The 25,319-nt window shown below is 45.7% G+C and overlaps 1 protein-coding gene across 5 annotated transcripts in view; it reads left to right on the forward strand.

Moving 5' to 3' along the window:
* Window positions 1-25,319, forward strand: part of MAPK4 (mitogen-activated protein kinase 4) — a 179,046-nt gene that overhangs the window by 94,393 nt on the left and 59,334 nt on the right. For all 5 annotated transcript variants that reach the window (XM_053571750.1, XM_053571748.1, XM_053571747.1 and 2 more), the window contains one exon: window positions 9,315-10,903. In XM_053571750.1, coding sequence (XP_053427725.1) covers window positions 10,358-10,903 — 546 coding nt within the window. In that variant the 5' untranslated portion in view covers window positions 9,315-10,357. The remainder of the gene's footprint in view (window positions 1-9,314; window positions 10,904-25,319) is intronic.

Raw genomic sequence — 25,319 nt, forward strand, 5'->3', positions numbered from 1 at the left:
AACAGACATTTATACTTAGACCTAAAAAGTGGGTAAGAATTAGCCAGGTGAAAAGGAGGGGGAAATTTTCCCAACTAAACTATTAATAATAGCATGTGTGAAGTCCCAAAGGCCAGGGAAACATGCCATTTTCAATGGACTGAAAGACAATGTATAGGGCTGATGAGTAAAGTTCAGGAAGAAGACACAAGATCAGGAGCTAGAGACCTTGAGAAAAGATCTCCACTTCTAAGGTGACTTAAGAAAGCAAGATAAATCTTTTTTCTCCAAGAAACTCGGAAAATTAGAAAACCAAGAGTGAGCACTCAAGTATGGGAGAGTTGGGGGTGGGGGGTTGCTCCACAATAGGAAGCTGGGGGGGAGGGGTTGCTCCATAACAGGAAGCCCTCCAGGAGATGACAGAGGGCCCTGGATTAGGACGCAGGCACTACCACTTTCTAGTGTGTCACCTTGAGGAAGTCACTTCCACTGTACAAAACAGAAAGAAGAGAAGGAATACAGGCCCCGTGGAACACCTGCTGTGTGCCAGGCATCCTACTGTGTTGATTGAAGAGTTGCACCTACCACACAGCATTACTGTGACACTTCACGTCAAACATTGTTAAGTGTGTGTGATATGCCCAGCACCTAGGAGGCCCTCAGTAAATGCCAGCTGAGTTGGACTTTGTGCCAGGGAGACAAGTCTTGGTCCTATCATCAATGGGAGAGTAAGGTCAGAGTCACGGTCACCGATGCAGATACTTCTGCCTAAGTGCCAGCTCTGGGTGTTTGGAGGAGGCTCTCAGGAGACAGTGAGGATAGATTATCAGATTCTGTCATAGGCAGAAAATGGGGTCATAGCAGTACATATGACACATATTTGCCATTTCTGGTCTAAAAGCAGAATGATGCTGCCTTCCATAGCTCCAAATCAGGAATCTTTGATCAGCCCTGCTATGGGTTAACCCCGAAGGTAGGATATAAATGGTCCCATTAATGGGCCCAAAAAATTGGCAGAAAGGCTCAAGTCTGAACCCTGAGCTCCTGCAGGAACAGAGACCTTTTGCATTCCCAGGATGGCTTATTAAATGTGGGTTCACAGAATCTCTAAACTCAGGGAAGGCACAGCAGCCCAGGAGCACCATTCAATAAGTGCTTGAGCAAGTGCAGGAGAATCACAGATGCAGGTTCTGCCTCTGAGAAGTTCAGTCCCTGGCTGGGACAGCTTCCCTTCAGAACACAGCCCAAACAAAGCAAGCTCCAAATGGAACCTTGCCTTATTTAGCCACCGAAGTCCTAACTGTACTGATTCAGATTTCAGAAGAGGCTATCATCTTCTATCTCAGATCTTGTTCCTTGAAAAAAGAATTGAGATGTTTCCCCTTGAATCTACAAAGGTCAGGTGTTTTAGGAGTCATTGAAAATCAGAAGGATTTACACACCTGTGTGCACACATACCTCTGCCACACTTTGGGCAGGAAGCCAGACTCTTAGCCTGCAGCCTGGGCCAGGGCCCTCTGTGCAGCCTGGCCCTGTGCCCACGGCCACGAGCACCCAGAGCTCATACGCAGGGACCCAGGCAGTTCCCCTTCCCCAGCTCTGCTAATGTGGGGCTGGAGCTCCTGTGAGGCAGCCAGGGTTTCTCTCTGTGCTATTTTAGTATTGCTGGGAGGCCTGGGAAGTCTTTATTCTTCTTGGCTGGTTATATAATTTTTAAAAGGAAAAGCAGAGTAGAGCCTGAAAGCTCTGGGGTTTACACTTTGGGGAAGAGGGAGCCCCTACCCTGGAGTTTAATGTTCCTTCTGCACACATTTTTCTTTTGGCTCTCAGTTGCTTTCCTCTAGTCACCCCTCACCCCTGTTCCTTTCTTGAGGCGTTCCCAACAATCACAACCCAGGGTGGATGGCACCACAGGGACACTAAGGTATTTGTAGTCTCTGCAGACTGGACGTCTCAGGGAACATGTCTCACCTGGGGCCTGTCCTGAGCGGAAGCCTGACAGTAGCTCGTCTGCTCAAACAGTTTAGACTAAGCTGTGCTTTTGGTTTGGGTCATTTGGTGTCCTGCTGGCCAGGATGTGGAGGGTGATCCCAGGCCCTTGGCTGGGAATGGTACTGGGCATGAGAGAAGCTTGGGTATAGTAAGTGCAGCTTGAGGTCAGCATCCTGGCAACGGCAGGAGCAACCATCTGCACGTGTGTGGGGTTTCTACAAAGAAAAAGGAATTCCGGGTATGCATAGATATTGTCTGTGAACTGCTTCAGCCCACTCACCTCCTGGGTGGAGGGAGCTGCACTTGGTTTCAAAAGCTGAAAGAGCAGGAGGAGCTTGTCTCCTAACTCCAGCTGAGTCTCAGTGGTAAAGAACAGAGGTTAGGAGATGAGTCTGGCCTTGATGAGGAAATGCCATCTGGTCATTGTGCTTTTGGGGGGCTGTATGGCCTCCCCTCTTGACCCCTCACCTTCAGCCTCCACTCAACCCTGGAGGGATTTAAAGCGTCCCGAGGCTTCAGGGATGCTTTTTAAATTTATCTTTCCATTTGGCTTACTGCAATCTCACTGCAAACACATAGCCATTCCTGTGTCAGCTGATATTTACTTATTGAGTCCTTACCATATGCCAGATACTGCGCTGGACCTTGGGTTATATCAGTGAAAAAAGAAGTAAGGTTCTGTCTGGCTGATGAGATCCAAGCCCAGTAAGATCCAGGACTCCAGACCCAGGGAGGACTTTTTCAGGACTCTTCTCTACCTTGGAAATGTCACGAAACATGGATCTTCAAGTCCTTCCTCTCCATTAGTTACCAGTTTCTGTATAACAGACACCTCAGTGTTGAGCAGCTTCAGAACAACATTGGTTATCACACAGTTTCTGAGGGTGAGGACTCTTAGTTGGGATTCTGACTCAAGGTCTCTCATGAGACTTCAGTCAGTCTTTAGGCAGGGCTGTGGTCATCGCAAGGCTCAGCAGGGGGAGATCTGCTTCCAAGACCACCCATGGGTCCCCCGACAGGGCTGCTATGTGACATGGCAGCTGGCTTCCCTGAGAGTGATCACCCACAGTCTTTTTTTTATAACCAGATCTCAGAAGGGACATCCTATTACACCTGCCATGTTCTCTTCCTTAGAAGTGAGTCTACGAGGTCAGCTCACACTTTAGGGGACTAAATTACATAGGGCCTGAAAACCAAGAGGCCAAGACCTCTGGGACCATCTCAGAAGCTGCCTCTGGGAGCCTCTGTGCCTGAGCTGACTGGTCCTGATTCCTGCTACACTTGCCGTAGGCATCCTGTAGTTAGCCCGAAATGTTCTTGGATTGTTTTTTGCAATTGTTGCTGTGGTTCTTCTCTCCCGATATGAATACAAGCTGATTCTGAGATCAGAATCCATGTGCTCTTTACCTCTTCATTTCCTACCTAGACCAACAAATTACTATTTGTTAGGTCAGCATTCCCCCATCTTTTTGGCCCCAGAACTAATGTCATGGAAGATGATTTTTCCATGGACCCAGGGGTGGTTGGGGGAATGGTTCTGCTATTAGTCTTCAAGCATTTGATTTATTATTGTCTCTGTGCAGTCAAACCTCTCTGCTATGATAATCGGTATTTGCAGTTGCTCCCCAACTAGCGTCACCTCCTCAGCTCCACCTCAGGTCATCAGGCATTAGATTCTCATAAGGAGCATGCAACCTGGATGCCTCGTATGTGCAGTTTATAGTAGGGTTCGTGCACCTACGAGATTCTAATGCTGCTGCCAGACTGGCAAGAGCAATGTGAGCAACAGGGAGCAGAGCGGCTGTAACTGCAGATGAAGCTTCAATTGCTTGCTGCCCTTCACCTGCTACTGTGTGGCCTGGTTCCTAACAGGTCACAGACTGGCACTGGTCTGTGACCCAGGGGTTGGGGATGACAGCATTAGGTAATCTCAGCCTCAAGTGGAAAAAAAAAAAAAAAGGAAAAATGTCTTAAACAAAATAAGGCTTGATGATCTCTCTTGGAAAGAAGGTTGGGGGTAGGTAGTTGCAGGTGTAGCTCAGCTACTGTAGCTCAGCGACACCCACAAAATCCCAGGCTCTTCCAGCTCCCGTGTGCTGGCCTTTGTCCCCAGGCTTCTCCCCAGGTGGTCTCAAGACAGTTACTGTCAGCAACACCACCTGCTCTGTAGCTGCCTCCACGAACAGGAAGTAGGGTTTCTTCTTGCTTGGGGACCAAAGTTTCGCCCTGTTGCTCCCCTAGGAGACTTTCCCTTAAGGCTTTTTGTCAAGATTGGGATCATATGACCACCTCTAAACCGGTCATTACCCAAACCATCACCACCATTGCTTTAGATTCATTGTCCTCAGCAGGGATGTGTTTGAAGATGACACTACCCTCTATGACTTTGGGATACTTGAGTATGTCACAGGGACAGGGACTGTAAGTGGTGTTCAGTGGGTTGGGATCAAGTTGTTCTATGATCAGCAGGTCCCATGAGGTGAGGAAAGGACAGCTGATCCCAAGGCAGAACTCATCGCAGTGTCTTGTGAGTGAACTTGGAAGCAGGTCTTCCCCTCGAGATGGCTCCAGCCTGGCCAACAGCTTGTCTGAAGTCACATGACTTCAGGAACCTGGCTATTCTGCTCCATGGAAAACTGCTGATTTAGACCAGTGGCTCTCAACTGGGGATGGTGTTGTGCCTCTCTCACAGGTGACAGTGGTCAGTGTTGGGAGATGCTTTTGGTTGTCACAGCTAGAGACTGTGACTGGCATGTAGGGGGCAGGGCTGGGGGTGCTGCTAAACACCCCACAGTATACAGGACAGTGCCACAGCTGAGAATTACCTGGTTCACAGTATCCACAGTGCTGAGGCTGGGGACCCAGGTTTATACCAAGTATGAGTCATTCCTCAGCTTACCTAATGGCTGTACCAAACCCAGTTTTTGTTCATGAGGAGGAAGCAGGAATTTCCCTGGGTAGCTGGACACTACAGGCAATGCTACTTAGGACCTCTGTGAGCTAGCCAGCTGACCCCTGGGTTGTCCCGTCCCTGGTGGCGTGGGCTCCAGCATGTCTGAGGTTCACAGAGGTCAAAAACTACATGGAAGGTAGGGCCATGTGTTTGAACTGTGGTGTTTTTCCCTCCTCAACTTTAATCTCATTTAAACATTCTACTTCTCAGCTTCTCTTTCCATTAGCTATGGCTTCCACACTGGGGTTGAACACAGACTAAAGAGCTGGCTACCTCTTGCTTTAATTTGAGAAGTAACAGAGGGTTTCCTTCCACCCTGGGCCTAGATGGTTCATGGTAAGAATCACTCATTTGTGCTAAGACAATGAGGAGAGTATGAGCTTTGGAGTCAAACCAACCTAAGTTTACATCCCAAATTCACCTCCCAGAGAGTGACTCTAGGCAAATCACTATCCTGTGGGAGCCTCAAGGGAGAATGATAAAAACCACATAGGGCCCTTGTGAGACCCAACTGAAATAATCAGGGGATGTCCTTGGCTCCCAGGGTTCCAGCACATTTCAGTGCTTCCACAGGAATGAGCTGGAGGGTGTTCCCACATAATCTACATCAGGGCTCACAAACTATAGCCTGCAGAACTAATCTAGCCTATTTTTATAAATAAAGTTTTATTGAAACACTGCCATGCCCATTTGTTCAGAAAGTATCTGTGGCTACGTTTGTGCTACAAAGGCAAAATTGAGTAGTTGTGTTCAATAGTGGCAACAGAGGCTATTATGTCCTACAAACATTAAAATATTTGTTCTATGGCCCTTTATGGGAAAAGTTTGCTGAAGAAGACTTCATTCACATAGATAACAGTGACAAATCAGAATTGTGAACCTTGGAGTCAGACAGACGCAACTGTAATATGAATGGTGCCACCTAGAATTTATAGGGTATAGCCTGTTCAGCTGTAAGCATCCACCCACAGGAGAAGGATTCCCTGCAAATTTGGGGGTATTCAGGAGAAGAAAGAAAGTGGTGTCTGTGAAATGTCAGCACCTTGCTGGGGGCCAAAGCTCCTGTCAAAAGTCAACAGCACGCGGTTTGAGCGGATCTGAGCAGGCAGGAGGTGAATCTAAATTTAGACTTTCCAAAGCTGATTTGTAAACCAGAGCCCCAGGAATCTCAGGAAGGGACAGTTGGCAAACATGATCCTATCTCTGGTTTGTCTCCACATGTTAAAAGGCTGGATGAATGAGAGAATAAGTAATTGGCTTTACATAAACCATTGCTGGGGAGTCAGTGAGACATCTGTGGGCACCTAGGTGCCATTGTTCCATGTCCTGATGGCAGAAATGTCTATTCTTATGTTTTATTATCATGCTTGCCACAGAACCATGGGAGCCTGAACTACCCTTGCAAGAGTTGTATGCATGCCTCTTGCTGGGAGCATGACTGACCCAGTGTCCTTTCCATACGCGGTGAATGCCAACTCCCTGAATCTGCAATCACACCTGTGACTCACAGCAGCTCTGAGCCAACACCTCCAAATTGGGGGTGGTGAGGCTTTGCCCTGAGAAGCTATATCATGCCAAGAGCTGCCATCCCCACTCCACGGCCCCTGTGGGCACATCCAGGGCTGATGGACTCATACTCTCAGTATATTGTGCAAAGAATGGACCACTCCTTTAAGACTTCTTAGATGGTCGATGCTTTATAATCAGTTCACCTGCAAAGAAAGCTGAGGTTTTCCAATAGAAATTATAGAGGAAATGGAAAAAGAAACATGGAGAGGATTGAGAAGAGATAATTGACAGTAAACTCAAATGAGAAGAGAGAAATGGCCAGACAAGGGCTACTTGGTTACTGCTTTGAAATTCTAAGAGAGGCAGCATCTCAGCAGAAGATAATAGTAAGAGCAAAGAACTTCAGACATATAAGTTTGACTGGGCGTTGGGGCTTATTGTGAGAAGAGCCCTGCTGAACAAGTTGCACTGGAGCAACAAACACAGCAAGGGACAGCTGACAATCCAGGAAACATGGGCATCGCAATTTTATAGGCATACTAAATGGTACTCAGGTCCTTCTAACCCAGACGTTATTTTCTATGCAGACTTTTCTCCCTGGGCTTGGGAAGTTCACAGTCTAGTTGGGAGATGGACACACATACAAAGTTAACTAACAGCCCAGTCTAGTACATGGTAAATCTCAAACACAGTATACATAACTGCCACAGGGGTTCAGAGAAAGGAGTAATGTCACAGAGAACTGGGGTGGACACTTTGGAGAAAAAGCAAGACTTTGTCTGGATCCTGAATGACAGGCAGCATTTGGACAAGGGGGAGGAAGCAAGAGAGCATTTCGGCAACTGAAAAGGCACAAGGAGAGAAGCAGAAGGAATTGAACCTGTGGGTCACGACCCACAGGAACTGTATTAAAGGGCCACAGCATTAGGAAGGTTGAGAACCACTGGTTTAGAGGCTGTAAGGAAGGTTGAGTGGCTGGAATAGAGCCTTCCCATGCTGACATACCATTTGCCCCCCAAAGCTGACAGTGTGTTGGGGAGACCTCAGAGAAAGACATACACATGTGGAGAGGGTCCCGCCCACATTTGAGAGGAAAAAGAAAGAGCTTTAAAGATAAAGTACCTTTCAATTATTCAAGATTATCTGCATTGCAGCTGATCACAAGCAAATCCTTCCTTCAGCTTGCTTGTGATGTCATCTCTCCCCCTTAGGTGTTCATTCCTGCCTCTGTTTGCAACCCAGCAAGAGCCTGGCAGGGAAGAAGGCTTAAGAACCTCTCTTCATAAAGCAAAATTTGGAATTGTCTCTCTTTGCTGTGCCCTTGGGTGTCACACCAGGCATATTGATAAAAAGTAAAAGCAGCTCAGGTTAGTTGCAGTTACCCGACTTGGATGGCAGGAATCAGAGGGGGCTCAAAATGAGGAATTGTGGTGGCTCTTCGATTCCTGACCTGGAGATCCAGGCAGCCCGGCTCTGTCTCTAAGTGGCAAGGCATCCTCTGGGTGAATGGTATTTGTTTATCCATTCATCAAGTGCATGTTGACCTGTCCGTGCTGGAAGCACTAAGCTGGTGCTCTCTGACCCAGTGTCCTCACTTGCAAAGTGAGAACTTGAAACAGAATCAATGTTTCTCCATGGAAGTGCTCTTGGTATTTGGGGCTGTGGGGTGGATGCCAGTTATCCATGAATAGGGATGTTCAGTTAGTGGTGACTCTTAGTCAAAGGCGACAAGGAGGCAGCACCATTCTCAGTTAAGGACCACGAGACTTGTTTGCTCACATTCCTTCACAATCTGAAATTCTGTAAGTCTCTGATTGTTTACTGTGGGCCCAAATAAGCTCTGATAAATTATCAGAATTGTAAGTACATCTTATTCAAATGTAAGAGTATGTTAAAAAAACAGCAATAATAACTAATATCCATTAAGCAATCACTATGTTCTTGGCAAAATTTCTTTCATTAGAAGTGTTAAGGGGGTCACATTATTTACTATTTAAGATAATCTGTCTCCCCTTATATTTTCCCCCTTAATTTCAGAACATTGAGTTTACTTTTTTTTTTTTTTTTTGCTTCATTTATCATTTGCAGAATTGTGTAGAGTTCAGATAGGAAAGTGTCCTCATAGGAGGCCCTTCAGTATGGTAAGAATTAAGCAGCAGTCCAGCCAGAAGCGCTTGTTTGTGCTGGATACAATGTTCTTTCTCTGTGTCTACATGGACTTTATGAAGAAGCTCTGATCATGCCTTTACTTCAGAGGTTTGAATATAGTTTGCTAGTTTTGCAGGGATTTTTTTCCCATTCCCCATGTAGGTCTATACCTGTAATTTGAGTTAACAGCCACCAGGGGGCACATTGAAGCTTGGATTTGACCCACAGTTTTGAAGAGCCAGGTCCTTCCCCCTCCTGGAATGCAGTTCACCAAGCCAATCCCAATGTAGGGCTGGGAAAGCTGTGCCCTAGTTTCTGGGCAAAGAGACTCCCTTTTTTGTGGGTGACAATACAATTTCTTTGTAATTTGGTATATGTGCTTCTGCCACCTACATGAAAAGCAAGAGATATAAATCTCAATCCTTGGCAAATACTCTCTTAAAATATTCAAAGGCATTTGCAAAAGAAGGAGGAAAAAGATCCCAAGTGCAAAGACAAGAGTATCAATCCTTTGTTTTCTGTCTGCAGCTAGCTACTTTTCACTCTCACTCTTCCAAGCTAGCTCTTATGTGTGTGTTTGGAGAGCATAACAAATTTATTTTGCAAAGGTCAGAAGGGATAATTCCCTCCCCCTGGTAATTTGCACGTGTTGACCTTGGGGGAACAGGCACCGACATAAAAGGCACACCATCTGATGGTTTTATCAAATCAATCCGTCTTCTCTCTCTTCTAGGGACACACTGCACACGGCAGGAGGGGTGGCTGGGCAGAGCCTGGAATCCTCTGAGCAAGCAGTGTTTCAGCTGGCTGGACAGATCAAATAACACTTGGGCTGGTTACTAAAAGACACAAGCAGGAAGGTGTTGGAAGCTGGAATGTGGAAATTTATCCAACGTTATTTCTTTGGCGGGGAAGGAGACTTGGTCTGAAAGATGCCGTGTTCCTTCATCCTCCCTGGGTGCAGCAGAATACAGTCTCGATCAAAGTCTCATGGGTGAGTGTGTGAAAGAGGATGCTGCCCACACGTGAAGCCTCCAGAGGATCCTGTCCTGGCAGCTGAGCTCCTTCTGGACATGGGAGGTGTTACTTGGTGTAGAGCTCATGAAAAGGTCCTTGGTTTCACCAGCTTTTTAAAGCAATTCTTACCAAACTGGCTTGGCTTGCAGAATCTAAGATGAGCTGGTAGGAAGAGGACACGGCAGAGATAAACAGAAACCCCCTAGAAGCCTTCAGAATCCATTGATAGGAACCCTTCATATTCCTTAGAACATAGACAGAGGCTGTGATACAACTGAGCTTTGGACCATCTTAAGTAAAGGAACAAACAGCTCTTGAATTTTAGCTAGAAAGAACCCCTTGTAACAAAGTAAAGAAGAAAGTTTCTGCATCTTTTTACTTTGAGGGCCATTATGGTAGAAAACTTTGGATTCCCACAGGTGATGATACTGGTTTTTCTTTCCAAGATGCTAGATTTAAAAGAAGTATGAGCCATTCTATGCTTCAAACAAGGTTCAGGAAGTACAGAAGTTGGGGAGCAGCCCTCCTGATGCAGGTTAAGAAGACAGCCTGAGCCTCCACCTTAGGCAGCTCAGTGAGTGTGGACATATGCCAGTTTTGTCTCCAGAGAGCTGGTGACAGTGACCTCACTGGAAAAAAAGCATCCCTTCACTGTGGGGCTTGACAGAATGAGGTGTGCTAGGGAGGCCACTAGCTGGGACTTAGCCTTTCCCAACTGCCCCTTTGTCACCCGGGCAGCCCCGGACCACTGAGCCAACAATGGCTGAGAAGGGCGACTGCATTGCCAATGTCTACGGGTATGACCTCGGCGGGCGCTTCATTGACTTCCAGCCCCTGGGCTTTGGTGTCAATGGGCTGGTCCTATCGGCTGTAGACAGCCGGGCTTGCCGGAAGGTAGCCGTGAAGAAGATTACCCTGAGTGACTCCCGCAGCATGAAGCATGCGCTCCGGGAGATCAAGATCATCCGACGCCTGGACCATGACAACATCGTCAAGGTGCATGAGGTGCTGGGTCCCAAGGGCGCCGACCTGCAGGGTGAGCTGTTCAAGTTCAGTGTGGCTTACATTGTCCAGGAGTACATGGAGACTGACCTGGCGCGCCTGCTGGAGCAGGGTACTCTGACAGAGGAGCACGCCAAGCTCTTCATGTACCAGCTGCTCCGCGGCCTCAAATACATCCACTCCGCCAACGTGCTGCACAGGGACCTGAAGCCCGCCAACATCTTCATCAGCACGGAGGACCTCGTGCTCAAGATCGGTGATTTTGGGTTGGCAAGGATCGTTGATCAGCATTACTCACACAAGGTATGTCTGGCTGGAATGAGGGATCCCGGTGGTCCATAGGATCTCAAGAATGCTCACAGTGTTCCAGAGGGCATTCCTAACTCTATGGTCATGAGAGGATTAGGATCAATATTGGGGAGGAGGCTGGAGGGAGCTGGAAAGATCACTGGCCTGACAAATCCTCGCTGGGGGCTTGGAGGGAGACCAGGTTCTTGGTCACTGCCACACAGCCATCTGTGGTCTTGGCTCTGCCATGTGGCCGTGACTAAGTGGAGGTTGTATGATCTCTAGAATTGTTATTAGCTCTAGATTCTATGGCTTTAAAACCGTGTGGTTGGTGAAGTTGCATCTAGCATCCTCTCATCCCAGACTCCCACCAGTAAGCCTCATGCTCTGGCTCATCTCACCGCCTCCTCCCATCCATGCTGACCAGTACTGTGTTCCTGCCTCTCAGGGGAAAGTGGGCACAAATGGTTAATCAGATAAACTAATCCTCCAGCTGATGACTCCACTCTCCCGGGTACCCTGATGCCCTCGCCCTTTGGTGTGATACGAAAGCAATGGGTGTCAGGATGTTGTCATCAAAACCCCCATGGTGGTGCCAGATGTTCCACCAGCTGTGGGCTAGAGCTGATCAGACCACACCAGTGGAGAGGAAAGTACACTAACCTGTTCTCAAGGGCCCAGACCTCCTCTTGCCTGGTCTACTGCTCTCTTCAGAAGCTGGATGTCCTCTAACATTCTGTTTCTCCCCACCCCAAATTCCTGCCATTTTAGGGGTTCCCCTGAGCTGTCCAGTATAAGCCTATCCCCAGGCAGTCCTCAACAGGGCTGGGGGAAGGGGGTGTGGTTTCCAGCCTCATGGCAAAACCTTCATACTACAAAATCGCGTGTTAGAATAAAATGTCCTAGGAAGTAGGTATACGGGGATCTATTTTCAGTCAAGAAACTGGGGTAGGGCATGGCGGGGGCAGCTCTGCCCTGGAACTGGTCCCTCTCTCTCCCTTACCACCCTGCACAGAAAGGCACTGATTTGCCTGATACAGATGTAGTGGCAGCTTCAAGGTCAGGGAGGAGCAGAGCTCTCTTGTCCTCCCCTCCATAGCTGGACCTGGGGCTCTGGCCTAGATTTCGAACACAAAATTAGCCTAGATGGCTCTGGCTCCTTGGTGCCACAGATTACTTAGCCACCTTAACCATGAACTTATCCTCTGTCCCTTCTGCAGCCAGGCCATCTGTCAAAACTGCCAGCCAAATCCTGTAGGCAGAATGTCCATGGTAAAAGCAAAGAAACGAACAAACAAACAAACGTACAAACAGACACGCAGTGCTCTTCTGTCTTCCTAACACCCTTAGCTGTTTCTTCCTTCTCTTTCTTCTAAGGAGCAGTGACTCCAAACAATTGAACCAGAGATTTTCACCCAAATCTGTTCTTATGTGGTAAAAAGACTCAGAAAATCCATAGCACTCTTACATCTGGGAGACACAAAAACCACCTTTTCAAGTGGAACAAGCCAGTACCTTTGGGATGGTAAAGGTAACCCTGGTAAAAGGGTCTGATGAAGCATCACAGGGCAATAGCTCAGAACAGCAGGTAGTGGGCCCTCAGTGAAGTCAGGGAAGATGGCTTGTCATAGTGAAGATTGCTACAGTATTATACTAATTCTTTGGGATGGTGGTATCAGGGCTCTGGGCTTCCTTCTAAAAGTGCTAGCCTGGCTCAGTGCCTATGGCTCAATCAGCTAAGGTGCCAGCCACATACACCTGAGCTGATGGGTTCAAATCCAGCATGGGCCCACCAAACAACAAAAACAGCTGCAACCAAAAAAAAAAAAAAATAGCCAGGTGTTGCGGCGGGCACCTGTAGTTCTAGCTACTTGTGAGGTGGAGGCAGGAAAATTGCTTGAGCCCCGGAGTTGGAGGTTGCTGTGAGCCCTGATACCACAGCACTCTACCCAGGTTGACAGCTTGAGGCTCTGTCTCAAAAAAAATAAAAATAAAAAATAAAAGTGCTAGCCTGGACATGGATGGTTGTTCACCCCCTGGGAGCCTCGGTTTCCCCCTTTGACAGGGATAATGATCATGCACCTCTGGGTTGTGGTTAAAAATCAAAGTGAACTATGAATGTATGTAAAATTCCTTGGAGAGCAGTAAGGATGACATCCGTTCATTAATGGGGGCTTGCTGATCACACACCAAGCCCAGGCCCAGTGATGGGCGGCAGATAGAGGCTTATAGGACCCCTGAGCCATTGTGAGTTCCACACTGGGGTGTTGTTACCAGTCACTCAGGGCTGGGAAGGCCTTCCCTGGTTGGAACTTTCATTTTCCCCATGCAGAGGAATTTAGATGTTCTGGCTCTCTTCAATAAAATTAGCTGTGGGAGGTTAAAGAAATCACTGGAGGCAGTCACGAGCCCAGTGGGTGTTCACATCACCCCATGCCCTGCTATTTGGCAAGTGCCACCCACCCCAACCCTGCTTCCTCCCTCACACACTTTCTGCTTTTAGCTTTCTGCCCTCTCTTCCCCCCAGTGGTAATGAAAGGCTTTATATTTGGTGCTTTTATTTATCCAATGTGCATTTAAATCAGTTCTCATTTAATCCTCATAATGCCGTGAGGTACTTAGGACAAATGATCCATTTCAAAACAGAGAGAACTGGCTTTCTCGAGCCTACAGGGTGGGCTGCGGCAGGAGGGGCTCCAAAGCTGGGGCCTTCACACATCCCAAGAGGGAGGGCTTTCTGGATTCTGGCTGGGATTACTTTTTCCTTCCTCTGAGTTCCCATGGCACGTTTCCCCTCTCCTCCACCCAGGGGCACCTGTGCCTGTGTCTTTGTGCTTTCGTTGGCTCCATGAGGGCCACCTCATGTTCATCTTGGTTTCCCTCGTGGAGTCTGATCACTGTGCCTTACATGTGGCCTTTAGCTGATCTGTGTGTTGAATAGATGGAAGGGTCCTCTCCCAGCACGTTGTAGATAGGAAGTGATTGGGCTCATGGGTTCCCTGTGGGTTAGAAGTGTTGATTCTTGGAAGAAGAGCACATAATTCTTCCAGACTGGATTGGCTGGGGTCAGACATGAGCATCTGCCGCGTGCACCCGCTCTGTCCTGTGTGCTGGAGCATGGTGTCTACAGGCAACGTGCTCTAAGCTTAAGCCCTCCTAAAGCTTTATGGATCCTGACTCCCACACATGCAGCAGCCTTGTTCTCCTCTCCCTACCTTTCTCATGAGTGGACAGTATGCCTCCTCTGTGCCCACATCTCCTTGGCTGGCACAGGGCCTGACACACGTAGGTGCCTGTTAGGTTGTTTAGTGAAGGAGATGCCCAGAGAAATGGCCTTCTCTTCTCTAATGAGCAGCTGGCAGCACACAGGAAGCGTGTGGGGTATGTGTCCCTCTGCACACCACCTCTAGGGTCTTAGTCTTTGCAAGGCTCAGAGGGCAACCCATACTCTGGGAGCTGGCAGTGAGGAATGCTCTGATGGTTTCTTTCAACAGAAGCCGTCTGGGAAGACCTGGTCTCTGTTATTCTTACTCACCTCACTAATTGCATGACCTTGGAAAAGTCCTTTTCCTAATTTAAGGGATTTTTGAAAGGATCTCCCAATCTTCTGTCCATCCCCTTCATTTCACAGGTAGTAAACTGAAAGTGGGAGAGCCCCCAATCAAGGCCACCTGAGAAGCTGAGCATGGGTTTTGACTCCACCACCACTGTTTTTTCTGAGCCTCACTTCTCAATGTTCTTGAAAAGGAGAAAGTCATTCCTGTTCTGCTTATTTCAGAGGATTCTTATTAGAGTCAAATGAAAAATGTGGATGTGCTCTCTGATGTACAGAAGGCTAAATCACTGGCAGGACTTTGCCCAAGTAGCTGCCATGGCCCTCCCGGCAGACCCCAGACGTCGGTTTCCCCTTCACCGAGCTGTGGACTCAGCTCCTGACACTGTGGCCAAGGGGGCGGATCATGAGGTCCTACCTGAGAGGTTTCCCAGCCTGTAGTCTTGTTACAAACCCCTTTCTTCCCACCTCCTCGGCAGGCTAGTTCCTTGTTAGTGTTAAGAAGAGGCAGCTGAAGGATCAGAGCATGTTTTCCTCTGAACTTATTCTATTGGGAAATAGAAGATCTAAAAGTGGGGGGAGCCATTAGGACTTCACAGAGTGCTATGCAAGAAATGTCACGAACCCCCACAAAAGTGTGCAGAGGCCTGAGAAGCACATTGATGGCCTGATTAGCTGTGACCATGTCCCCAAGGGCCACCAGGGCCTTGAGGAAGAACCACCTTTCCTCCTGCCTCAGAGTCCTTGCTGGGCTGCTGGGGGTCTACCTGCCCACCTGCCTTTCACAGGGGTGGGAGGCAGAAAATGCCCAGGAAGGAAAGGAAGAAAACACAGCCCATAAGAATTGGGGTAAGGGCTCTTGTGTTGTGGTGGATCATTCAAGTTTGAGGTTCTGCCGGGCTGCCCTGCTTTTGCATTTCATAGATCTCTGTCCCCTTTTTCATTCTGGATCAGAGTGCTTTCACACTTTGCCTCACATGTCATTAGATTCCTTAAAAACCGGACCAGCAAGATGGTTCTCAACATGAGGTCCCAGACCAGTAGCTGCAGCTTCTCCTGGGACCTCAATGGAGATGCAAATTCTCTGCCCCACCTCTGCCCTGCTGAATCAGCAAATCTTAAGGGTGGGCCAGGGATCTGTTTCCACAAGCCTGCAAGTGGGACTGATGCTCCCAAACTTCTAGGAACCATTGACATGAAGAAGTGGTATAGCTCATCTTTGGACAGAAAGCCCAATGTCCTGGTGTGTTTGCTAAGGCCTTAGACCTAAAGTTCTCAAACTTCAGCACAGTGAAGACAACTAACTCCCCCTCCCCACAGATAACCCAAGTGTAGGTGAAGCAGGTGCCTTAATTAGAAGGGGTAGGTAATGGTGAAGGTCTCAGGCACTGTGGCAAGGAATTCTAAGGATTGTCTTAGGCAAAATGACTTTGTAGGCCCTTAGTCACACACATGGAAATTATCTGCTCCCCCACGTCATGACTTTAGAGGGAATCCACACAAACCAGGAACCTAAATCATATTGTTTTCTGTTTAGGTTTTATTTTAACAATCAGGGGATGTGAACAATAATTTTGGAAAAAATATAATTTTCATTCTGGTATAAACTACTTTACTTTATGTTATTTAAAAGCTAAAGTGGAGACAATCCAAGATGGTGGCCGAGTAACAGCCTCCCTGCAACAGGGCACAGTGAGTCTGGGAAGATAAGACTCCAGGTATCTCTGGCTGGTGGGATCTGCCTATAATCATCCCTTTGGGGATACAGGGAGTCAGCAAGGGACTTCTGGACCCCAAGAGGAGGACAAAAACAGTGGAAAACTGGCAAGTGGTTGCATGTGTCCAATCGACCTAATCACGCCAGCAGCCATAAGTACAAGCAGCAGTGAGACTGCAAACTGGAAATGCCTTACCTGTGAACTGCTTTGGTGCTTTTGGACTTGGCACCCAGTTGAACTGCCTTTGGGGAGAGCTTGAGCAGGAGTGTGGAGAACTTTGGGCATTGTCTAGGGCCCCAGACTGAGCCGCTGAGCCGGACAGAGCTAATAGTGTTCAGCTGTGGGCCACAGGGAGCCATTGGGAGAGAACTGCCCAGGCAAGCTCCGCCCTCAGGGTCGCAGAGCAAGGATCGGGAGGTAGCTAGTAACCTAGTGACTGAGCAGCCTAAAAGCGGGGACTGAGCTGCCTTACAGCCTTAACCCTCAGGGGCAGAATGAGACTGGTTTTGGCACACTGGAGCCTCAGGCTGTTTCCCTGGGTAGAGTGCCATGCATCACAGCTCATAGCAATCTCAAACTTCTGGGCTTGGCACCACCTGGACCTCCATAAGAACTGCACTGTGACCCCCAACTTGCAACCCACGCCCGCCGGGCCTCTGCATGCCCTGACCAGGAACTGTGGGAGCCACACAATCCTGCGTCCTCCCTCCTGTACCCTCCCTACCTCCACACTGGCCCGCTTATCTGGCCAGGGACTTTGGTAGCCACTTGCCCTGCAGAGTGCTCCCTAACTCTGTGCAGAGGCCTTCTCCTGGCCAGAGACTGCTGGAACCTGGGGCTCTCTGTGCCAAAGTCACTGGTCACCAGGCACTCCCAGAACTGTGCACACCACCTCCCACCCTGTTGCTGAATCTGGGTGTGTCACACTCTGGAGCTGCTTCCACAACCAGAACTCCCCAGCTGGGGCAGCCCCAGAGGAACTACACAGGGCCACACCCTACAAAGATCCAACAACAATAGAGTGATCCCGCTGGGGTCTAATCTTGGAGAAACACCTCCCCAACTCTGAGGATGGCCAGAGACAACGGTGAAAAACAATCATGAGGCGAAATCAACAGAAAAACTCTGGCAATATGAATAGTCAGAGTAGATAAACTTCCCCAAGGATCAATGGGGCAGACACAGCACAAGATCCCATGCACAAACAAATAGCTGAGATGTCAGAAATCCAATTCAGAACTACATAGCAAATAAGATCAAATTAGAATTCCAAACAGTAACCCAGAAGATATCTCAAGAATTCAACAAATTCAAAGACCAAATGACCAAAGATTTTGACACATTGAGACAAGAAGTTGCAGCCCTCAAAGATCTGAGAAACACAGTAGAATCCCTCAGTAACAGAATGGAGCAAGCAGAAGAAAGGATTTCTGACATCAAAGAGAAAGCTTTCAAATGTTCCCAAGCTCTCAAAGAGGAAGAGAAAGGGAGGGCAAAAACAGATCACTCTATCAGAGAGCTCTGGGATAATTCGAAGAAAACCAATATTCGTCTTATAGGGATCCCCAAAAGCAACGAAGTGGTTTCACAAGGCACAAAGTCTCTTCTCCACGAGATTATGAAGGAGAACTTTCCAGACATGCCAAGAGATTCCAAAATTCAGATAGCAGACAGTTTCAGAACTCCAGCATGACTCAACCCAAATAAGACACCCCCCAGACACATCATAATCAACTTCACTAAAGTTAATATGAAGGAGAAAATTCTGAAAGCAGCCGGACGAAAGAAAACCATCACCTACAAGGGCAAAAATATTAGAATAACTGCAGATCTCTCTGCTGAAACCTTTCAAGCTAGAAGAGGATGGTCATCAACTTTTAATCTCCTAAAACAAAATAGCTTTCAACCCAGGATCCTGTACCCACCTAAACTGAGTTTCATTTATGACGGAGAAATCAAATACTTCAATGACATTCACATGTTGAAGAAATTTGTCATAACTAAACCAGCTCTCCAGGATATTCTCAGACCTATCCTCCTTAAAGACCAGCATAATCCTCCACCACAAAAGTAAACCCACCCAGAAAATTTTGATCAAATTCTAACTTCCACAGTCACAAAAGGGTTAAAAATGTCCACTGGACTATCGAAAGACTTATCAATATTCTTAATAAATGTGAATGGTTTAAATTGTCCTCTAAAGAGGCACAGGTTGGCTGACTGGATACAAAAACTCAAGCCAGATATCTGCTGCATACAAGAATCGCATCTTACATTAAAAGACAAATTTAGAATCAAGGTGAAGGGATGGTCATCTATACTCCAGGCAAATGGAAAGCAGAAAAAAGCAGGCATTGCAATCCAATTTGAGATGCAATAGGCTTTAAACCAACCAAAATAAGGAAGGATAAGGATGGACACTTCATATTTTTTAAAGGTAATACTCAATATGTTGAGATCTCAATTACTAATATTTATGCACCCAACCAGAACACACCTCAATTTATAAGAGAAACTCTAACAGACATGAGCAACTTGATTTCCTCCAGTTGCATAGTAGTTGGAGATTTTAACGCCCCTATAGCAGTGCTGGATAGATCCTCTAAAAAGAAGCTAAGCAAAGAAAATTTAGATTTAAACTTAACTGTTCAACATCTGGACTTAAAAGACATCTACAGAACATTTCATCCCAACAAAACTGAATACACATTCTTCTCATCAGCCCGTGGAACATACTCCAAAATCGACCACATCCTAGGCCATAAATCTAACCTCAGCAAATTTAAAAAAATAGAAATTATTCCTTGCATCTTCTCAGACCATCGTGGAATAAAAGTTGAACTAAATAACAACAGGAACCTGCATACCCACACAAAAACGTGTAAGCTAAACAACCTTATGCTGAAGGATAGATGGGTTATAGACGAGATTAAGAAGGAAATCAGGGCAGCGCCTGTGGCTCAGTGAGTAGGGCGCCGGCCCCATATGCCAAAGGTGGTAGGTTCAAACCCAGCCCCGGCCAAACTGCAACAAAAAAATAGCCGGGTGTTGTGGCGGGCGCCTGTAGTCCCAGCTACTCGGGAGGCTGAGGCAAGAGAATCGCTTAAGCCCAGGAGCTGGAGGTTGCTGTGAGCTGTGTGATGCCACGGCACTCTACCAAGGGCCATAAAGTGAGACTCTGTCTCTACAAAAAAAAAAAAAAAAAAAAAAAAAAAGAAGGAAATCACTAAATATTTGGAAAAAATCAACAATCAAAACAACAACAATCAATTACCAGAACCTCTGGGATACTGCAAAGGCAGTCCTAAGAGGGAAATTTATAGCACTGCAAGCCTTGCTCAAGAAAATGGAAAGAGAGGAAGTTAATAACTTAATGGGACATCTCAAGCAACTGGAAAAGGAAGAACACTCCAACCCCAAACCCAGCAGAAGAAAAGAAATAACCAAAATCAGAGCAGAATGAAATGAAATTGAAAACAAAAGAATTATACAACAGATCAATAAATCAAAAAGCTGGTTTTTTGAAAAGATCAATAAAATAGATAAACTTTTGGCTAACCTAACTAGGAGAAAAAAAGAAAAGTCTCTAATTTCATCAATCAGAAATGGTAATGATGAAATAACAACAGACCCCTCAGAAATTCAAAAAATCCTTAACAAATACTACAAGAAACTCTACTCTCAGAAATATGAAAATCTGAAAGAAATCGACTGATACCTGGAAGTACGCCACCTACTGAGACTTAGCCAGAATGAAGTGGAAATGTTGAACAGGCCTATATCAAGTTCTGAAATAGCATCAACTATACAAAATCTCCCTAAAAAGAAAAGCCCAGGACCAGATGTCTTTACGTCAGAATTCTACCAAACCTTTAAAGAAGAACTAGGACCTATATTACTAAACCTCTTCCAAAATATAGAAAAAGAAAGAATATTACCCAGCACATTCTATGAAGCAAACATCACCTTGATCCCCAAACCAGGGAAAGACCCAACAAGAAAAGAAAATTATAGACCAATATCACTAATGAATATTGATGCTAAAATACTCAATAAGATCCTAGCAAACAGAATCCAACAACACATCAAAAAAATTATATACCATGACCAAGTGGGATTTATCCCAGGGTCTCAAGGCTGGTTCAATATACGTAAATCTATAAATGTAATTCAGCACATAAACAAACTAAAAAATAAGGACCATATGATTCTTTCAATTGATGCAGAAAAAGCTTTTGATAATATTCAGCATCCCTTCATGATCAGAACACTTTAGAAAATTGGTATAGAAGGGACATTTCTTAAACTAATACAGGCTATCTATAGCAAACTCACAGCCAATATCATATTGAATGGAGTTAAATTGAAATCATTTCCACTTAGGTCAGGAACCAGGCAAGGTTGCCCATTGTCTCCATTACTCTTTAACATTGTAATGGAAGTTTTAGCCATTGCAATTAGGGAAGAAAAGGTGATCAAGGGTATCCACATAGGGTCAGAAGAGATCAAACTTTCACTCTTTGCAGATGATATGATTGTATATCTGGAAAACACTAGGGATTCTACTACAAAACTTTTAGAAGTGATCAAGGAATACAGCAGTGTCTCAGGCTACAAAATCAACACCCATAAATCTGTAGCCTTTATATATGCCAACAATAACCAAGCCGAAAAAAACAGTCAAGGACTCTATTCCTTTCACAGTAGTGCCAAAGAAGATGAAATATTTGGGAGTATACCTAACAAAGGACGTGAAAGATCTCTACAAAGAGAACTATGAAACTTTAAGAAAAGAAATAGCTGAAGATGTTAACAAATGGAAAAACATACCATGCTCATGGCTGGGAAGAATCAACATTGTAAAATGTGTATACTACCAAAAGCAATATATAATTTTAATGCAATTCCTATTAAAGCTCCATTGTCATATTTTAAAGATCTTGAAAAAATAATAGTTCGTTTTATGTGGAATCAGAAAAAAAAACCTCGAATAGCCAAAACATTACTCAGCAATAAAGCACAGTAGGAGGAATCACACTACCAGACCTGAGACTGTAGTCTAAATCGATAGTGATCAAAACAGCATGGTATTGGCACAAAAACAGAGAAGTAGATGTCTGGAACAGAATAAAGAAGCAAGAGATGAATCCAGCTACTTACCGTTATTTGATCTTTGACAAGCCAATTAAAAACATTCAGTGGGGAAAAGACTCCCTATTTAACAAACGGTGCTGGGTAAACTGGCTGGCAACCTGTAGAAGATTGAAACTGGACCCACACCTTTCACCATTAACTAAGATAGACTCTCACTGGATAAAAGATTTAAACTTAAGACATGAAACTATAAAAATACTTGAAGAAACTGCAGGGAAAACTCTTGGAGGAATCAGCCTGGGTGAATATTTTATGAGGAGGACTCCCCAGGCAATTGAAGCAGTGTCAAAAATACACTACTGGGACCTGATCAAACTAAAAAGCTTCTGCACAGCCAAGAACATAGTAAGTAAAGCAAGCAGACATCCCTCAGAATGGGAGAAAATGTTTGCAGGTTATACCTCCGATAAAGGTCTAGTAACCAGTGCCCCGGCCCGTGGGGAATTCAACGGGGACCTGGGAAACAAAGGGGTCAGTCGAATGAGGGGACAAGAGACACGAAAGAATGAGAGCAAGTCAAGAGTCTGATCAAGCGCCGAAGAGTTTATTTTTTCAGCTGGGCTTATAAGCATTCAAACGAGGAAGCAACTAAGGGCTATTCCTAACAGGGCAGGGAGGGGGCTAGTTTCTGGAAAATTACTAGGAGAAGGACCCTAAGGTGGGGGGTACATTTTTGAGGAGATATGGAAGGGGAAAGCACCGTTGCTGTTTACGGTTGAATTCCTGAGAATAGTTTGCTCGTAAAATCAAGATAGCGAGGGGCATTTTTGTGATATGTTTTGGCTCCCGGCATCTCCTCCCTTTTAGTTTTTTAAATTGTTGGGATCTGTCAGTTGTCGGCATAGAAGAGAGGGCATTAACCTTTTGGGGGGAAGTATTGACCTGATTCCTCCCACGGGCATAATGACCGCATGATAAGTTTGAGCATCTTTTGGGGAGGAGAGGAGAAATTTTTACGACGCTAACCTCTATGCAAATCAGGTTTGCTTCCAAGGGACTCAGAGAGGCTGTTTATGCTTTCCCTTTGCAGTGTCTTTATTGCACCCCGTAAAAAGGTACCCAGGTTGTACTCACATATGATGGTGAGTCAATGTGCATAGCTCTGAGTGCTTACGCGGTTCCTGGAGGAATATCTTCATTGTTAGGTTCGGCAAGGCCCCGGTCTGCAAGGTCGAGTCTATGATAATGGACTTGAATGGGTTTTGATGCCAGGGAGTCAATCTGTGATTTGATAAAATTCATGATTTTGTTAAGAATAATGGGTCCAAGGGTGACTATCAATAGTAATAAGGGGACCTGCAAGGGGCATGAGTAAGGAGTACATGGAGGATTTCCACCACTTGTTTGCCTCAGAAGAAAATTTTTGTTTTTGTAAATCTACAAGTGAAGGGCTTGGTGACCGCTGGAACAGGTTGGCCCAGTGCCGGGAGGTAGAAGATCAGGAGATAAGGCAGCATCATGGATGGAAATCCGTGGTTCTGGAAGGGAAAGGAGAAAGATAATCTCAGGGAGGTTTTTCTCCCTGGATTTTAGAATTGTTATCAATTTGTTTTACTAATCTTTCAGGCAGCCATCTGGCTGCATTTCCTTTGGTATCAAATAGGCATACGGATCCTCGGCCCCAGATAAGAACTGGGTCTGGGCCATTCCATTTTGAGGTGAGTGGATCCTTCCATAGGACTGTGGCATAATTGTTATTTGTTTCTGGGTGCCAAAGGCGGTCAGCGGCAGACTTGCCCTGGGCATCCATATTTAAAAAATTAAGGACAAATAGGGCATGATGAAGAATGTTTTGGGGGGATCCTTTCATGGGGTATAATTCTCTCTTTTTTAATTTGTGAAAGGTATTTTTAAGGGTTTGATGAGCACATTCAATGATGCCTTGTCCCTGAGGATTATAAGGTGTGCCAGTAATATGTTTAATCTGCATTTGGTGGCAAAACTCCTGAAAGTTTTTTCTGGTGTATCCGGGGCCGTTGTCAGTTTTTAAAATATCATAGATCAAGTTCCAGTAGGAAAATGCCTGAACGGGGATTTTTTCGGGGCTGAATGTTCTATAATAATCTTTTAGACAATCACCAACTCTAGTCCATCTCAGAACATCAATAGTGCCTTCTTGGGGGAACCAAGGACAGATATCACCAATAAAAACAAAAAATTTATAGAGATCTTTTTTCTTTACCCAAATTCCTCATGTCTTGAGGGACTCCTTGAGTCCCTGAATAAACAAGTCATGTTTACTTAACGTTTGTCCCATAAACTCGTTGCTTTCTCTTACCTTGACGGATCAGACTCACAGGTGGGCAATTCTGCAGCGATCGTGGTGCAGATCTTCACTCACGTCCTTCTTGTGGGATGGCGATCACAGTGCGGATTTTCACTCACAACCTTCGTGTTGCGGCAATCCAATGATAAGGGTACCCTTACTGGCAGCAACGTTCGATGACACCCCCGTACCCTTGCCCCACGTTTGGGCACCAATTGCCCTGGCCCGCAGGGAATTCAACGGGGACCTGGGAAACAAAGGGGTCAGTCGAATGAGGGGACAAGAGACACAAAAGAATGAGAGCAAGTCAAGAGTCTGATCAAGCTCCGAAGAGTTTATTTTTTCAGCTGGGCTTATAAGCATTCAAACGAGGAAGCAACTAAGGGCTATTCCTAACAGGGCAGGGAGGGGGCTAGTTTCTGGAAAATTACTAGGAGAAGGACCCTAAGGCGGGGGGTGCATTTTTGAGGAGATATGGAAGGGGAAAGTACTGTTGCTGTTTACGGTTGAATTCCTGAGAATAGTTTGCTCGTAAAATCAAGATAGCAAGGGGCATTTTTGTGTTATGTTTTGGCTCCCGGCAACCAGAATCCACAGAGAACTCAAATGTATTAGCAAGAAAAGAACACGTGATCCCATCTCAGAGTGGGCAAGGGACTTGAAGAGAAACTTCTCTAAAGAAGACAGATGCACGATCTACAAACACATGAAAAAAAGCTCATCATCCTTAATCATCAGAGAAATGCAAATCAAAACTACTTTGAGATATCACCTAACCCCAGTAAGAGTAGCCCACCTAACAAAGTCCCAAAACCAGAGATGCTGGCGTGGATGTGGAGAAAAGGGCTGGTGGAAATGCACACTCATACGTCCCTTCTGCAAGGATGTTTGGAGAATACTTAGAGACCTAAAAATAGACCTGCCATTTGATTCTATAATTCCTTTACTAGTTTTATACCCAGAAGACCAAAAATCACAATATAACAAAGACATCTGTACCAGAATGTTTATTGCAGCCCAATTCATAATTGGTAAGTCATGGAAGAAGGCCAAGTGCCCATCGACCCACGAATGGACTAGCAAATTGTGGTACATGTATACCATGGAATATTATGCAGCTTTAAAGAAAGATGGAGACTTTACCTCTTTCATGTTTACTTGGATGGAGCTGGAATATATTCTTCTTAGCAAAGTATCTCAGGAATGGAAGAAAAAGTATCCAATGTTCTCAGCCCTACTATGAAGCTAAATTATAGCTTTCACATGAAGGCTATAACCCAACTATAGCACGAGACTATAAGGAAAGGGCCAAGGAAGGGGAAGGGAGTGGGGAGGTTTGGGTGGAGGGAGGGTAATGGGTGGGGCCCCACCTACGGTGCATCTTAGAATGGGTACAGGCGAAACTTACTAAAGGCAGAATACAAATGTCTACATACAATAACTAAGAAAATGCCATGAAGGCTACGCTGAACCGTTTGATGAGAATATTTCAGATTGTATATGAAACCAGCACATTGTACCCCTTGATTGCACTAATGTATACAGCTTTGATTTAACAATTAAAAAATAAATAAATAAATAATAAATTAATTAAAAAAATAAATAAAAGCAAAAGCATTAGTTTCACAGTTCAGCATTTGGTTGAGGGCTCAGCAAATTACTGTAGTTTGTTAAGGCTTGTTGTCCCCAGAGGAGGCAGAGGTGTCTGGTGTTGGCTCGTACAGCCAGTTTACAAAGGCT

The sequence above is a fragment of the Nycticebus coucang genome, chromosome 19 (assembly GCF_027406575.1).
Source record: "Nycticebus coucang isolate mNycCou1 chromosome 19, mNycCou1.pri, whole genome shotgun sequence".
NCBI lineage: Eukaryota > Metazoa > Chordata > Mammalia > Primates > Lorisidae > Nycticebus > Nycticebus coucang.